The sequence below is a fragment of the Schistocerca gregaria genome, chromosome 9, assembly GCF_023897955.1.
Source record: "Schistocerca gregaria isolate iqSchGreg1 chromosome 9, iqSchGreg1.2, whole genome shotgun sequence".
NCBI classification, from domain to species: Eukaryota; Metazoa; Arthropoda; class Insecta; order Orthoptera; family Acrididae; genus Schistocerca; species Schistocerca gregaria.
In genome coordinates, this window is record NC_064928.1 from 197329338 (window position 1) to 197346345 (window position 17008).

At 40.2% G+C, this 17008-nt stretch overlaps 1 protein-coding gene across 1 annotated transcript in view; it reads right to left on the reverse strand.

Annotated features, from left to right (window-relative positions):
- LOC126291988 (zinc finger FYVE domain-containing protein 1-like) overlaps window positions 1–17008 on the reverse strand; it is a 97881-nt gene that overhangs the window by 52396 nt on the left and 28477 nt on the right. Inside the window, exon 5 of the mRNA XM_049985761.1 lies at window positions 15314–15480. Coding sequence (XP_049841718.1) covers window positions 15314–15480 — 167 coding nt within the window. The remainder of the gene's footprint in view (window positions 1–15313; window positions 15481–17008) is intronic.

A 17008-nucleotide genomic window follows, 5' to 3' on the forward strand; every position in this document is an offset into this window, starting at 1 on the left:
GGCCAACTCTACATTCTGAATTTTTTTCCTACCTGTGAGATCTCTTCACCATAAGAATAATACAAATATAAACATTTTGCCATGTATTGTTTCGTGTTTGCTGCTATCTCATTTAAATCCTGTCTGCATAATAAACTATGAAACTTGAGTAAGACAACAGCAAACGCGGAAGAATATACATATCATGTCATGTTTATATTCGTATTATTCTTATGCCTAATAGTGGTACAGTCAGAAATGAAGCACGGCAATTGACTAGATTTTTAAATCTAAGATGACTAATTTCTGTGCAGAATGTAATGTACTAAAGAGGCGTCTGCAAAGAGTTTCAAATGGAGAAAAATTTTCGCTAAACTCTCGTTCAGAACATCTTCTATCATACGCAGTCTATTATTTGGTTCTTGCTGATCATTACCGAAGAAAGCAGCAGTGTAAGTAACAACAAATAGCAGTCTCTTGCCATTGTTTCGATAATGAGACAATTCCTCTCTTTTGTTTTTTTATTGTAGGCAGCGGTAGCATGCACAAAAGCAAGCCATGCCGCGAGCAGCGACAGGTCGTAAACAAGCACTATCAGAATGCGACAAACAATGCATGACACAGTACAGTAATGCATTTTCAGCTTAAGAGTGACGTGACACCTAAAGCAAAGAGAATGACACTTATCAGATCAAAGAAAAATAAGCAATCAATTCAAACCAGACGAAGCACGTGAAAAGGGAAGGGTACCCGTATAAATACGGATGGAGTGCCTGACGCATAGCAATGGCTACCTGGTAAAGCTTAACTGCTAAGCTTACAACTTGAACCAAATTACTGTAGCTGTATCGTCATTCATTCGACCTAAATTGTGTCTCATATTACAATGGACCAACTTTGTTTTCTCTCCCCTTGAATTTCGAGTCTCAAATTTCAGGTGCGGCTTAGATTCGGGATTTTTTTTTTTTTCTCCTTGATTTCGAGTCTCATTTTTCAGGTGCGGCTTAGATTCGAGTAAATACGGTAGTCGAGTCCATGCCACATCATATTGGGGCACTTCTGTGTGCTCGCGGAGGCACTACACGATATTAGGCAGGTGTACCAGTTTCTTTGACTTTTCAGTGTATCGTGCGACCTAAGCAAATCATTTGATTGCATTCCTGTTGATTCACTAATAGCTGTGATGCATTCTTATTTAAGCAACAGAAAAAAGTGTCTCAGTCAGAAACATGAATTCCTCCTTAACAGAAACCAGCACATGCTTTCCACAAGCACCTACTCTCAGGCCCTTCTTATTATCAATGATTTGCCTAGTAACATGGCTCATTCTGTCATATGCTATGCAAATGATGTAACGCTACTTACCACACATTGGAGGCACTCAGATCTTAATAGGATAACAAAAGAAACTATTGATAAAGCCTTGGACTAGTTTGCAACTAATAAACTAATAATCCATATAAAACCCAACAACTCCGAATGGGAAAATCTAATGAAATAAACAATAAGTCAGTAAAACTTTTAGGTATTTACATTGATTCCAGACTCCGCTGGGAGGAACATATCAATCACGTATGCAAAAAAATCTCTCTGGTGTAATACTTCATTTTGAATCCAAGGGATTTACTGAGCCTGGAAACTTTAGGGTGACATACTTTGCACTATTCCTGTCACATATGTTGTATGGTCTGACTGTGTGTGGATACTATAATCCTCTCTCATCAAGAATATTTTAAAAACACAAAAATAGCACTATGTATAATGTGCAAAACAGGAGATGTGGGGCACTGTCATCCTCTTTCTTTTCCAGGCTCAGAATACTCGCAATTATAAATTTATACTTGTGTCTCTTTGCTCTGTGTTAAAAATAATATCCCACAATTTGCTGCTAGGGGAGAAACTCATGAACACAACACCAGAGCTAAGGCTAATTTAGATATACCTAGGCACAGGTTATCAAGAACAGGAAATTCTCGGAAACTGAACAGACTCTAAATTTAAGACAAATTACTATCTATATTTGGTCTAAGGATCTAAGAACTTTTAAAATTCAATGGTGCAGCTGGCTATTAGGTAACCCAATTTACCATATTAAAGAATTCTTTGGGATACCTGAAGAATATATTAGCATGTAACAAATTTTCCTATAGTCTACTATATTATTCTGTGATATGTTTATGCTTTGTATAATTATGCTTATATGTTTTGTATAACTATGTCCTGTATACTCTATCCAATCATTACCACACAGTATTTGTATCATACTGCATCACAGTGTAACTTATGGACACTACCTCTTAGAAATCTTCCTGTGGCATATGTTGTTACTGTTGTGCTTAATACGTATACTACAGGTAATTGACATTAGTTTATTTTATTACTACATATCCATAAGTATTACTACATCGTGTATTATACAACAATGATGAAGCTTGTATCATTGTAAGGTGATCAATGGTGAATAAAAATTCTTGATTCTAAATTCTTTGATCTTCAACAATAGAATTCTACGGGTATCTCTAATACTGTTTGTCAATCTTTGTTGCTTAGTTAACTGGATTAAGAGACAATGGATGGTGCTGAGCAGTGCTTTGTCTCTCATCACACAGTTATTTTGTTGACGTGAGTGGCTCACAAAAACATGTAATGGTGACACAATAGAAAGATCATTGTCCATCACAGACAGCGTTACTCTTACTATTCAGTGAAAATGCACTGCAAGATGAGTGACAAAAACCTGATGCTTTCTCACACAATCATCTCTCATAACTGTCTTAACAGGAAAATGAGAGAAATTTGGGTTTGTATGAAGTGTGCTAAAATTTTTAAAAATCAAACAGAAATAAAGGTGGGGAGATTATGGAATATTGTGTGCCTCGCCATAGAAATCCTTAAGGTGGTTCCAGAAGTAGAAATACTGGTGGGTAATTGAGGCAGGTGTTTGCAAGACTGTCTCAAGCAGAGCACTGTATGGTAATCAAACCATGCATAAACTGTCTAGAATTAAATAAAACCACATGAATGTGGTGCCACACAAAATATTAAAAACTAAGACAAGGTCAGGAATAGCAACCATTCCCAAATGTCATTAAAGCTGCCAAGAAAACTATATAATAATGCAGACCCTGTACAGGAAATGCGAGACGACAGGCAAACAAGATGAACCAAAAAAAAATATTGAGTATTTGTGAGATATTAAAATTTTGCACAAAATGTAAAACATTAATTGGAAAATAAAATACCTTTTTGACAAACTGCCTGTTGGCTTCTGTCTCTGGTTCTTTGGCTGACGTTCGTTTGGCGATTTTTCTGATTTTTGCCAGCACAAGTGGCTGGCATTGTCAAATCTTCACTCTCCATGGCCACAGATTACATGTACCTGGTGTTCCAACGTCCAAGGAAAGGACATTAATTTTTTTTTTTACAGTTGTCAACACCTTTGACCCCACACTGACACAGATTCTGATTCATTTATTTTACGGTGATTCCTGGTCCTGAGAACCAATGGCATTGAAGACAGGTAATACGGGTTACCCATACCTCTATTGTAGACCTCTGTAATCTGAAATGTGCGATTAGTGATAACGTCACAACTGTTAAAATTTTTTAGACCTGCAACTTCATCGACTTTAGGTTCATGTACTAGAGCAACAGTGACCCAGCCATTACCGTGCTGATTGGTATTGTTGCTAAGGGTAAAGTTCAAAACTCTACAATATTGCTATTAAAACCGAGAACTATGTAGGCGCACAAGTTGTCCTCCATGGTCCATCAGCTTTCTGTAGTGGAGTTTGGAACTTTACCCTTAGCAACAATCATGCCAATCAGCTTAGTAATGACTGGGTCACCGTTGCTTTAGTACATGGACCTAAAGTCTATAAAGTTGCAGAACTAGAAAATCAGACATTTCACATTACAGAGGTCTACAATAGAGATATGGGTAAATCGTATTACCTGTCTTCGATTCCGTTGGTTCTCAGGACCAAGAATCACCATAAAATAAATGAATCTAAATCTGTGTCAGTGTGGGTCAAAGGTGTTGACAATTGTAAAAAAAAAATTAATGTTGTGGGTGATCTCAGTCATTATTATAGGGCTTTCTGATGGTCATTTACAGTGTGGCTCTCCCCTTGCTACCTGCAACGGTTGTTTGTTTAAGAACGGGAGCCAGGATCCATTCACATTAAGGCATTCTTCTTTCTTGTCGAAGCTATTCTCATTTTTGTGTATTTCTATAGCTTCCCTGAACAAGCGGGTGTGATAGCTCTTCTCTACAGCAAGAACTTATGCGTTGGAAAATTTTACTATGTGGTCGGTCTCAAACAGCATCTGCTCCGCCACAGCTTATTCCTCCACCTTTTCCAATCTGCAATGCAGCTTGTGTTCGATGATCCTGGTGTGGATTGATTGCCCAGTCATTCAAACACAGATTTTTCTTTATGTACATGGTACGCAGTATATTTCCAACATTGCAAGTGGGTCCCTATTCTCCCTTGCCGATCTAAGACACTCTTTGATCATCTTTGACTGTTGATAAATAGTCTTTACATCATGTTTCCACAATATCGGTCAATTCCGTCTATCCGTCTGGAAATGTATGACAGAAAGGAAGTTGGCCGAATGTTTGACTGTGACACTTATTATGTAACTGGTGGATTTCTCCTCAGAATGCTTTTCAGGTGCTTTATCTTGTGTCCGAAGTTCTGTGGCTCACACTTGTGTGTTGCTTGCATTACGAGCGTATTAATTATGCCTCTTTTCTAGCTCAGTGGTGATTTGACAGTTTGTGCAGGTATTGGTTGAAATATTGTTAATTACTGCTCGTTTTGGACTTGGAAAGGATACGTGTATTCAGATTCAGAATGAAAATAGACGTGGGTTTTATGCCAACCTTTCCTTATGTCTAAATGAACTCTGTTTTTAACCTTTGGACACGCAAAGAGACTTACTTGATATTGTTTGTTTATGTGGAGAAGGAGTTTTGTAAAAGTGTGATGTTCAAATATACAACGAGAAGTGAACAAAAAATGTAGTGTTTCCAGAATTTCCGTGTAAATTCTTGAAACACTACAATACATTGATGATACCTTCATTGTGTGAAGCCATAGTTAGAAATAGCTTGGTGACTCCCTAAGACACTTTAACAGCCTCCATGCCAATGTAAAATTTACCAATGAGATAGAAAAGGACAAACAGTACCATTTCTAGATATGCTGCTCACAAGGGATCGTAAAAACCTGGTATATAGCTTGTATCAAAAACTGACAACAGACCGATACCTGCACAAACTGGCAAATCACCACCCGAGCCAGAAAAAGACTCACAACTAATATGCTCGTAACACAAGCAAGACAAACAAAATGAGCTGCAAAGCCTCAGATACAAGATGCAACACCTGGAAAGTGTCCTTATGAGCAATGAGTACGCCATCAGTTACATAAGAAGTGTCACAGAGTCAAACATTTGGTGAAATGACACACTGGAAAAATAAATCTCAGGTATGGCCTTCCTGTCATACATTCCCAGAGTGACAGAGAGAATTGGCCATGTACAGGGCACACATAGCATAAAGACTATTTATAAACTGACTAAGAAGATCAAAGAGTGTCTAATATCAGCAAAGGAGAAGAGAGACCCAATTGCAAGGTCGGGAATATACTGCATACCATGCACATGCAGGATAGATTATGTTGGAAGACTGGATGACCAAACACCACCAGTACTACTGAAGAAAGGTGGCATTACATATTCGGAAAGATGGAGAAGTCAGCTGTGGTGGAGCACATACTGTTTGAGACTGGCTAAATTGTAAAATTCATCGACACCTAAGTTCTTGGCGTAGGGAAGGTAACACCCAATTGTTCAGACAAGCTATAGAAATACAAAAGCATGAGAATAGCTTCAACAACAATGAAGAAAGCTTCAATGTGAATGGTTCCTGGATTACCATTCTGCAGCAAACAACTATTGCAAGTAGCAAGGGGAGAACTGTACCAGAAATGACCACAGAACGGCCCATGGATGTTGGCGCGCAAGGTACATGTAATTTGCGGCTAAGAACTTGACTCCAGTCCACTACCAGCAAGCAATGGAGGGTAAAGCTTTGACAACGGGTGAAACATCAAAAAAATCATCAAATATATGACGGCTGAAGAACCCAAGACAGACGCCAAGAGGCAAATTGTCAACAAGTGGCCACAAAAGCCTTAACAATTTTGTAAATACCTGTTTATTGATGCATAGTGAATAGTCCTCCCCCCATGAACCATGGACCCTGCCGTTGGTGGGGAGGCTTGCGTCCCACAGCGATACAGATAGCCGTACCGTAGGTGCAACCACAACGGAGGGGTATCTGTTGAGAGGCCGACAAACGTGTGGTTCCTGAAGAGGGGCAGCAGCCTTTTCAGTAGTTGCAGGGGCAACAGTCTGGATGATTGACTGACCTGGCCTTGTAACAATAACCAAAACGGCCTTGCTGTGCTGGTACTGCGAACGGCTGAAAGGAAAGGGAAACTACGGCCGTAATTTTTCCCGAGGGCATGCAGCTTTACTGTATGATTAAATGATGATGGCGTCCTCTTGGGTAAAATATTCTGGAAGTAAAATAGTCCCCCATTCGGATCTCCAGGCGCGGACTACTCAAGAGGATGTCGTTATCAGAAGATAGAAAACAGACATTCTACGGATCAGAGTGTGGAATGTCAGATCACTCAATCGGGCAGGTAGGTTAGAAAGTTTAAAAAGGGAAATGGATAGGTTAAAGTTAGATATAGTGGGAATCAGTGAAGTTCGGTGGCAGGAGGAACAGGACTTCTGGTCAGGTGACTACAGGGTTATAAACACAAAATCAAATAGGGGTAATGCAGGAGTAGGTTTAATAATGAATAGGAAAATAGGTATGCTGGTAAGCTACTACAAACAGTATAAGGAACGCATTATTGTGGCCAAGATAGATACGAAGCCCACACCTACTACAGTAGTACAAGTTTATATGCCAACTAGCTCTGCAGATGAAGAAGAAATTGAAGAAATGTATGATGAAATAAAAGAAATTATTCAGATAGTGAAGGGTGACGAAAATTTAATAGTCATGGGTGACTGGAATTCGAGTGTAGGAAAAGGGAGAGAAGAAAACTTAGTAGGTGAATATGGATTGGGACTAAGAGATGAAAGAGGAAGCCGTCTGGTAGAATTTTGCACAGAGCACAACTTAATCATAGCTAACACTTGGTTTAAGAGTCATGAAAGAAGCTTGTATACAGGGAAGAACCCTGGAGACACTAAAAGGTATCAGATAGATTATATAATGGTAAGACAGAGATTTAGGAACCAGGTTTTAAATTGTAAGACACTTCCAGGGGCAGATGTGGACTCTGACAACAATCTATTGGTTATGACCTGTAGATTAAAACTGAAGAAACTGCAAAAAGGTGGGAATTTAAGGAGATGGGACCTGGATATAATGAAAGAACCAGAGGTTGTACAGAGTTTCAGGGGGAGCATAAGGGAACAATTGACAGGAATGGGGGAAAGAAATACCGTAGAAGAAGAATGGGTAGCTTTGAGGGATGAAGTAGTGAAGGCAGCAGAGGATCAAGTAGGTAAAAAGCTGAGGGCTAGTAGAAATCCTTGGGTAACAGAAGAAATATTAAATTTAATTGATGAAAGGAGAAAATATAAACATGCAGTAAACGAAGCAGGCAAAAAGGAATACAAACGTCTCAAAAATGAGATCGACAGGAAGTGCAAAATGGCTAAGCAGGGACGGCTAGAGGACAAATGTAAGGATGTGGAGGCTTATCTCACTAGGGGTAAGATAGATACTGCCTACAGGAAAATTAAAGAGACCTTTGGAGAAAAGAGAACCACTTGTATGAACATCAAGAGCTCAGATGGAATACCAGTTCTAAGCAAAGAAGGGAAAGCAGAAAGGTGAAAGGAGTATATAGAGGGTCTATACAAGGGCGATGTACTTGAGGACAATATTATGGAAATGGAGGAGGATGTGGATGAGGATGAGATGGGAGATATGATACAGCGTGAAGAATTCGACAGAGCACTGAAAGACCTAAGTCAAAACAAGGCCCCGGGAGTAGACAACATTCCATTAGAACTATTGACAGCCTTGGGAGAGCCAGCCCTAACAAAACTCTGCCATCTAGTTAGCAAGATATACGAGACAGGCGAAATACCTTCAGACATCAAGAAGAATATAATAATTCCAATCCCAAAGAAAGCAGGTGTTGACAGATGTGAAAATTACCAAACTACCAGTCTAATAAGCCACAGCTGCAAAATATTAACACAAATTCTTTACAGACGAATGGAAAAACTAGTAGAAGCTGACCTCGGGGAAGATCAGTTTGGATTCCGTAGAAATGTTGGAACACGTGAGGCAATACTGACCTTATGACTTATCTTAGAAGAAAGATTAAGGAAAGGCAAAACTACGTTTCTAGCATTTGTAGACTTAGAGAAAGCTTTTGACAATGTTGACTGGAATACTCTTTTTCAAATTTTAAAGGTGGCAGGGGTAAAATACAGGGAGCGAAAGGCTATTTATAATTTGTACAGAAACCAGATGGCAGTCATAAGAGTCGAGGGACATGAAAGGGAAGTAGTGGTTGGGAAGGTAGTGAGACAGGGTTGTAGCCTGTCCCAGATGTTATTCAATCTGTATATTGAGCAAGCAGCAAAGGAAACAAAAGAAAAATTTGGAGTAGATATTCAAATCCAGGGAGAAGAAATAAAAACTTTGAGGTTCGCCGATGACACTGTAATTCTGTCAGAGACGGCGAAGGACTTGGAAGAGCAGTTGAACGAAATGGACAGTGTCTTGAAAGGAGGGTATAAGATGAACAACAACAAAAGCAAAATGAGGATAATGGAATGTAGTCAAATTAAGTCGGGTGATGCTGAGGGAATTAGATTACGAAATGAGACACTTAAAGTAGTAAAGGAGTTTTGCTATTTGGGGAGCAAAATAACTGACGATGGTCGAAGTAGAGAGGATATAAAATGTAGACTGGCAATGGCAAGGAAAGCATTTCTGAAGAAGAGAAATTTGTTAACATCAAGTATAGATTTAAGTGTCAGGAAGTCATTTCTGAAAGTATTTGTACGGAGTGTAGCCATGTATTGAAGTGAAACATGGACAATAAATAATTTGGACAAGAAGAGAATAGAAGCTTTCGAAATGTGATGCTACAGAAGAATGCTGATGATTAGATGGGTAGATCACATAACTAACGAGGAGGTATTGAATAGGATTGGGGAGAAGAGAAGTTTGTGGCACAACTTGACGAGAAGAAGGGATCGGTTGGTAGGACATGTTTTGAGGCATCAAGGGATCACCAATTTGGTATTGGAGGGCAGAGTGGAAGGTAAAAATCGCAGAGGGAGACCAAAAGATGAATACACTAAGCAGATTCAGAAGGATGTAAGTTGCAGTAGGTATTGGGAGATGAAGAGGCTTGCACAGAATAGAGTGGCATGCAGAGCTGCATCAAACCAGTCTCAGGACTGAAGACCACAACAAGAACAGTGAATAGTATTATTGATGCATCTATTTTTTCTTTTAACAATAAGGCATTTGCACATCTGTATTCGATGATGAGTACAGAACTTAAATAACAGTAAAAAGAAAAAAAGTCACTACAAGCGATAAACCAGCAACTACATTATTAGAAGACTTGTGTGCTACACACTCAGCTACTGGCTGCTATGTTTGTAAGCTAGAAATGTTTGTTTGCTGCAATTGCTAGCAGATGCTGGGCTGTGTGCATGTTGGCACTTGTATTGGGACAGCCAGGTATACAGGAAGAAGGGGGAAGGAAAATGTGGTTGGAGTTTACCAACTCAAAGGCATCGACGGATAGCATTAGTCCTATCAGATAAGGGGCACAAAGTATATCAGCTGTGTTAGAGGAATCGTTCCGGCATTTATCTCCAGTGATATAGTGGAAAAACAGAAACCCTGAAGTGGAATGGTCAGGCAGAGATTCTTGCATCGAGGAAAGGTTAATTTGTTGATGCAGAGAGAAGCATAAGAAACAAACTTCTAGGAAATGGTAAAAATTGGAGCACGAAAGAAAGGAAGGAAGGAATATTGGGTTGAATATCTCGTCAATGATGAAATCATTAAAAGACAGAGCACAAGCTACAACTGGGGAAGGACACTGGTTGTGCCGTTTCAAGGGACTCTGCACAACGTCCTTGACAGCAAGTGTCCTTCAGAGACAAGGGTATCGTCACGAGTATCTAAATAATGTGTGATAGCACTATTCTTGTTCTTCATAGACATAAATGATCTGAAGGACAGGGTGAACAGCAATGTGTGTTTGCTAATGACACCGTAGTAAACGACAAAGTATCATCGTTGGGTCATTGTAGGAGGATAAGGATGGCCTAGACAGTATTTCTACTTGGTGTGGTGAATGGCAGCTTGCTTTAAATTTAGAAAATTTTAAGTTTATGCAAATGAGTAGGACAAACAACCCTGTAAACTTGAATCCAATATTAGTGGAGTGCTACTTGACATAGTCACAAAATATCTAAGCATAATGTTGAGAAGTGATGTGACATGGAACAAGCACTAAAACGACAGTAGTAGGGAATGTGAATAATTGACTTCAGTTTACTGAGATAATTTTACAGAAGTGTGATTGATCTGTAAAGGAGACCGTGTATAGAAGGCGAGTGAGGTGCATTCTTGAGTACTGGTCAAGCATTTGGGATCCCCATCAGGTTGGATTAAAGGGTGACTTCTGGGCAATTCAGAGGTATGCTGCTAGGTTTGTTACAGGTAGGTTTGATCAGTATATGATAATTACAGAGATATTCCACAAACTCGAGCAGGACTCCCTGGAGGGAAAACGACGTACTTTTTGCAAAATACTATTGAGAAAATTTCGAGATGCGACATTTGCAGCTGACTGTAGCCAACATAGGTTTCGCTTAGTGACTGTGAGGTCAAGATTACAGAAATTAATGCATATAGAAACTCGTTTTTCACTTGCTCCATTTGCAAGTATAACATGATAGGAAATGACTGGTAGGGGTACAAGGTACGCTCTGCCAAGCAGAGCATGTACAGGGTGTTTCAAAAATGACCGGTATATTTGAAACAGCAATAAGAACTAAACAAGCAGCGATAGAAATACACTGTTTGTTGCAATATGCTTGGGACAATTGTAACTACTGTAATTTCGAAAGTTTGTCTGCCCGAAAATGTACTGTTGTCCCAAGCATATTGCAACAAACGGTTTATTTCTATCGCTGTTCGTTTAGTTTGTATTGCCGTTTCAAATATACCGGTCATTTTTTAAACACCCTGCATGTAGATGTAGATATAGAATCATGTTCCATTTGACTTAAAACAATTCTGGGTAATCACAGAAAATCTAACTAGTCATGTCCAGACGGGGATCTGAAATGGCATCCTGTCAAAAACGAGTCTTGCTTTTTACCACTTCGTTTGAAGGCAAAAATTAGAATACATAAATCAGTTTATCTTAGGTGCTGGGTATTGTGGGCACAAAGGGACAAGAAGAAGGAGAAAAAGTGACAGAATACACAATAAGCACAGGCTGTGACAAGCATGAGCCACTTAAGCCCTTGGTTACAAGACTACTTTAATTACACAGATCAAGAAAAGTTTTGCATCACCTCGGTTCCACGAGTTTCAAAACCTGTACAGGAAACTGGAATAGAGATCAACATAAACATCATTTCCGCCCTTTTTATTGCTCATGAAAACCACACATTGCATGTTGTACCACCGTACATCGAGACCTTCAGAGGTGGTGGTCCAGATTGCTGTACACGCCGGTAGCTCTAATAACCAGTAGACCATCCTCTTGCATTGATGCACGCCAGTATTCGTCATGGCATACTATCCAAAAGTTCATCAAGGCACTGTTGGTCCAGATTGTCCCACTCCTCAAAGGCATTGGCGTAGATCCCAAGAGTGGTTGATGGGTCACACTGTCCATAAACAGCCCTATTCAGTGCATCCCACAAATGTTCAATAGGGTCCATGTCTGGAAAACATGCTGGCCACACTAGTCTGGCAATGCCGTTATCCTGAAGGAAGTCATTCACAAGATGTAAATGATGGGGGCGCAAATTGTTATCAATGAAGACGAATGCCTCGCTAATATGCTGCTGATAAGGTTGCACTATCAGTCAGAGGAGGGCATTCACATATCATACAGCCATTATGGCGCCTTCCATGACCACCAGCAGCATACGTCAGCCTCACATAATGCCACCCCAAAAACAGCAGGGAACCTCCACCTTGGTGCACACTCTGGACAGTGTCTCTAAGGTGCTCAGCCTGACCGGGTTGCCTCCAAATACATCTCTGACAACTGTCAGGTTGAAGGCACATATGACACTCATTGATGAAGAGTACATGATGCCAATCCTGAACGGTTCATTTGACATGTTGTTGGGCCTATCTGTACCATGCTCAACGGTGCAAAGATGGACCTCACCATGGACATCGGGAGTGAAGTGGCACATCACACAGCCTGTTGCACACAGTTTGAGATAACACAATGTCCTGTGACTGCACGAAAAGCATTATTCAACATGGTGACACTGCTGTCAGGGTTCCTCCGAGCCAAAATCCGTAGGTAGCAGTCATCCACTGCAGTAGCAGTCCTTGGTCCACCTGAGCGAGGCATGACGTCGACAGTTCCTGTCTCTCTGTATCTCCTCCATGTCCGAACAACATCGCTTTGGTTCACTCCAAGATGCCTGGATGCTTCCTTTATTGAGAGCTCTTCCTGGCATAAAGTAACAATGCGGGCGTAATTGAACTTGCGGTATTGACCGTGTAGGTAGGGTTGAAATACAGACAACATGAGCTGTGTACCTCCTTCCTGGAGCAATGACGAACTGATTGCCTGTCGGACCCCTTCCATCTAATAGCCACTGCTCATGCATGGTTGTTTACATCTTTGGGCAGGTTTAGTGACATCTCAGAACAGTCAAAGGGACTATGTCTGTGATACAATATCCACAGTCAACGTCTGTCTTCAGGAGTTCTGGGAACTGGGGTAATGCAGAACTTTTTTTGATGTGTGTATATTTAGCAATTGGGAATTGCATGTATATCCTAATCCCCCTTTTCCCCCCATCTCTCTCTGTCCGTCTCCCCCCCCCCCCCCCCTTCTTTACTAATCACCTCCTCCCCCCAATCTTTGTCATTCTCTTCCTACTCCCCCCCCCCCTCCTCTTGCATCTGTTCATCTATTCCTCCCTCGCTCTCTGTCTACCTCCTCTCTCTTAACTTCGACCCTTGTTTATTGGTGTTTAAAAAAAAACTCCGACTGGAAAATGAAATAACTTAAAATGAATGGGTAAATCTGATGTGATCATTTGTATATGGAGTATGAGAGAGACATCTCCAATTGATGGGTCTGTGAGGAGAATGGCTTTAATGACAAGTGTACTGTGAAGTTTTAAACTGTAAATGGATAGGATTACAAAGTTTCAGATGATCCAGACTCCATGGTAGTAGTATTCTAATCACAAGCTGATACTCTAAAAATACAACTTTTCCTGTTTTCTGTTAAAACTGGCTGTGAGTAATAATATGAACAGCAATCTGTTGTGTACACACAGTTTGTTTAAAATTGCATACAAAGACAAAGAATATATTCAAGATAAACAATTTGTATAATGGCTTTAATTCCCTGATATTTTAGTTAAAACAGACTGTGAGACAGAAAATTAAGCCACCCCGTTTCACAATATTTCTCTCTTGCAGTAACCTGTATATTTTTGTTTGAAAAAATACACAGCCCATGTCCGTCTGAATGTTTATTGCAGAGATGGCAACAAATTGAAGAAAATTGATCAAGAACTTTTTAACATTTTTGCTAAAAATATTTCTTCTTTTTATATTTTATGTATACATTTATATAATATATACATTAAAATTATGTAGCCTATGTCCACCCAATTGTTTTTTTAGAGTCTGTGTAAAAATTTACTTCTAATTGGTCAAGAATTTTCAGATTTTTGCAAGAACATTTTGAACGTTTATTAGAGTATCATGTAAAAATTTGAAGTAAATCGGTGAAGAACTGAGATTTTTAGTAAAATGTTAAACTGTGACACAATATATAACCTATGTCTGTCTGAATGTTTATTAGGGTATTGTTTGAAAACCTGAAGGAAATCAGACAACTACTGTCCGAGACTTGCTAAAAACCTTACCACCTTATATAGTATACAGGGTGTTACAAAAAGATATGGCCAAACTTTCAGGAAACATTCCTCACACACAAATAAAGAAAAAATGTTAAGTGGACATGTGTCTGGAAACGCTTACTTTCCATGTTAGAGCTCATTTTAGTTTTGTCACTATCTACCGTACTTCCTCAATTCACCGCCAGTTGGCCCAATTGACGAGAACCCGCGCACAATTGTGCAATCATGTCATCAACACAGATTTTCTGTGAGCGTTTGGGCAGGCATTGTTGGTGATGTCTTGATTGGGCCCCATGTTCTTCCACCTATGCTCAGTGGAGCACGTTATCATGATTTCATATGGGATACTCTACCTGTGCTGCTAGAACATGTGGCTTTACAAGTACGACACAACATGTGGTTCATGCACAATGGAGCTCCTGCACATTTCAGTTGAAGTGTTCGTACGCTTCTCAACAACAGATTCGGTGACCGATGGATTGGTAGAGGCGGACCAATTCCATGGCCTCCACGCTCTCCTGACATCAACCCTCTTGACTTTCATTTATGGGGGCATTTGAAAGCTCTTGTCTACGCAACCCCGGTACCAAATGTAGAGGCTCTTCATGCTCATATTGTGGACGGCTGTGATACAATACGCCATTCTCCAGGGCTGCATCAGCGCATCAGGGATTCCATGCGACGGGGGGTGGATGCATATATCCTCGCTAATAGAGAACATTTTGAACATTTCCTGTAACAAAGTGTTTGAAGTCCTGCTGGTACGTTCTGTTGCTGTGTGTTTCCATTCCATGATTAATGTTATTTGAAGAGAAGTAATGAAATGAGCTCTAACATGGAATGTAAGCGTTTCCGGACATATGTGCTCATAACATATTTTCTTTCTTTGTGTGTGAGGAATGTTTCCTGAAAGTTTGGCCGTACCTTTTGTGACACCCTGTATATGTATTTATATACCACATATATTAAATAGTGTATCCTATGCCCGTACGAATGTTTATTAGAGTATCATGTAATCACTTCTAGTAAATTGGTTAAGAACGTTTTGAGATTCTTGTTAACAACGTTAAACTACAACTTGTCTTTGTATAGTAGTATAGATTTAATGCACCTGCAGCGGCCAGATGACATGTGGGGCCGGCCCTCTTTGGAATGCCCCATGCCAGCCTCACAGCGCCGCTCGCAAGACAGGCAACGGGCTGGGCAGCTGAAGTACTGGTCAGGAAACAGCGTGCGTGGCTGCACCTCCATCTCTCCACTGAACTTCTCGTTCAGTACCTGTCACACAGAAACAGCAGTAGCATTCAACTGATGTTGCAATAATGTTGTTACCTGTCTCCAATTTATCAAACAAACTCAACAATAACTACGCCACTTTTTTTCTTGAGCTGACAATTAAAACTTTATGACTAGCCCTTGTAGTGCATGTTAAAGTTCTGTTCCTGGAAATGACTATATAGAAAAACAAGACAGTTAGCCAAAATAGTGCTCCATCCTGCAATATACACTAAGCTGAGTGATTAAGATAATGGAACAGTGATACGCACATATACAGGTATGTTGTTGTACTGTGTACACAAGGTATAAAAGGGCAGTGCATTGGCGGAGCTGTCACTTGTACTCATGTGATTCATAAAGAAAGATTTCCAATATGATTATGGCCACACTTGTGCAATTACCAGACTGTGGATGTGGAATGGTAACTGGAGCACACATAGGACATTTTATTTCGGGAATCGCTAGAGAATTTAATATTTTGTGGTCCACAGTGTCAAGTGTGCTGAGAATACCAGACTTCAGGCATTATCTCTCAACACGGACAACACAGTGGCTAAGGGCCTTAACTTAATGACAGAGTAGTGGTGTTTGTGTAGTGCTGTCTGAGCAAACATACAAGGAACACTGCATGAAATAACTGCAGATATGAATGTGAGATGTATTATGAATGTATCTGTTAGAAAGTGCAGTGAAATCTGGCACTACTGGGCTATGGCACCAGGCGACTAACACAAGTGCCTTTGCTAACAGCACGATATCACCTGCAGCACTTCTCCCGGGCTCGTGATCATATCGGTTGGACCCCAAACAACTAGAATACTGTGGCCTGGTCAGATGAGTCTCAGCTTCAGTTGGTAAGAGCTGATGGTAGTGTTTGAGTGTGGTGCAGAACTTACAAAGTTGTGGACCCAAGTTTTCAACAAGGCACAAGTGCAAACTGGTGGTGGCTCCACAATGGTGTGGGCTGTGTTTACGAGGAATGGACTGGGTCCTCTGATACAACTGAGACCATTTGCAGCTATCGTGGACATCATATTCCCTAACGACAACTCAATTTTTACAGATGACAATGTGCCATGTTATGGGGTCATGACTGTTCAAAACTGGTTTGAAGAACATACTGCACAATTCAAGAAAAAGATTTGGCTACCCAGATTGCCCAATATGAACCACACTGAATATTTATGGGACATAACTGAGAGGTCAGTTCATGCTCAAAATCCTGCACCAGCAGTGCTTCCATAGTTATGTATAGCTATAGAGGCAGTGCGGCTTAATATTTCTGTAGGGGACTTACAACGGCTTTGAGCTGCTGCAATACTCCGGATGAAGTCACCTCAGTGTATTAGTTTCCAGCTGTTTTAAGCCAGATCATTGTACTGTAACTCTTGTTAATACATCACACCTCCCCCTAGCTTAACTTACTGTGTTTCAGTTTGAGGTTTGATGTAATGTTTTAGTTTCTACCTTTCTCATAAGGAATTCTTCATTATCAACTAGCCACTCACTCCAGAAATTTTACGTTTGC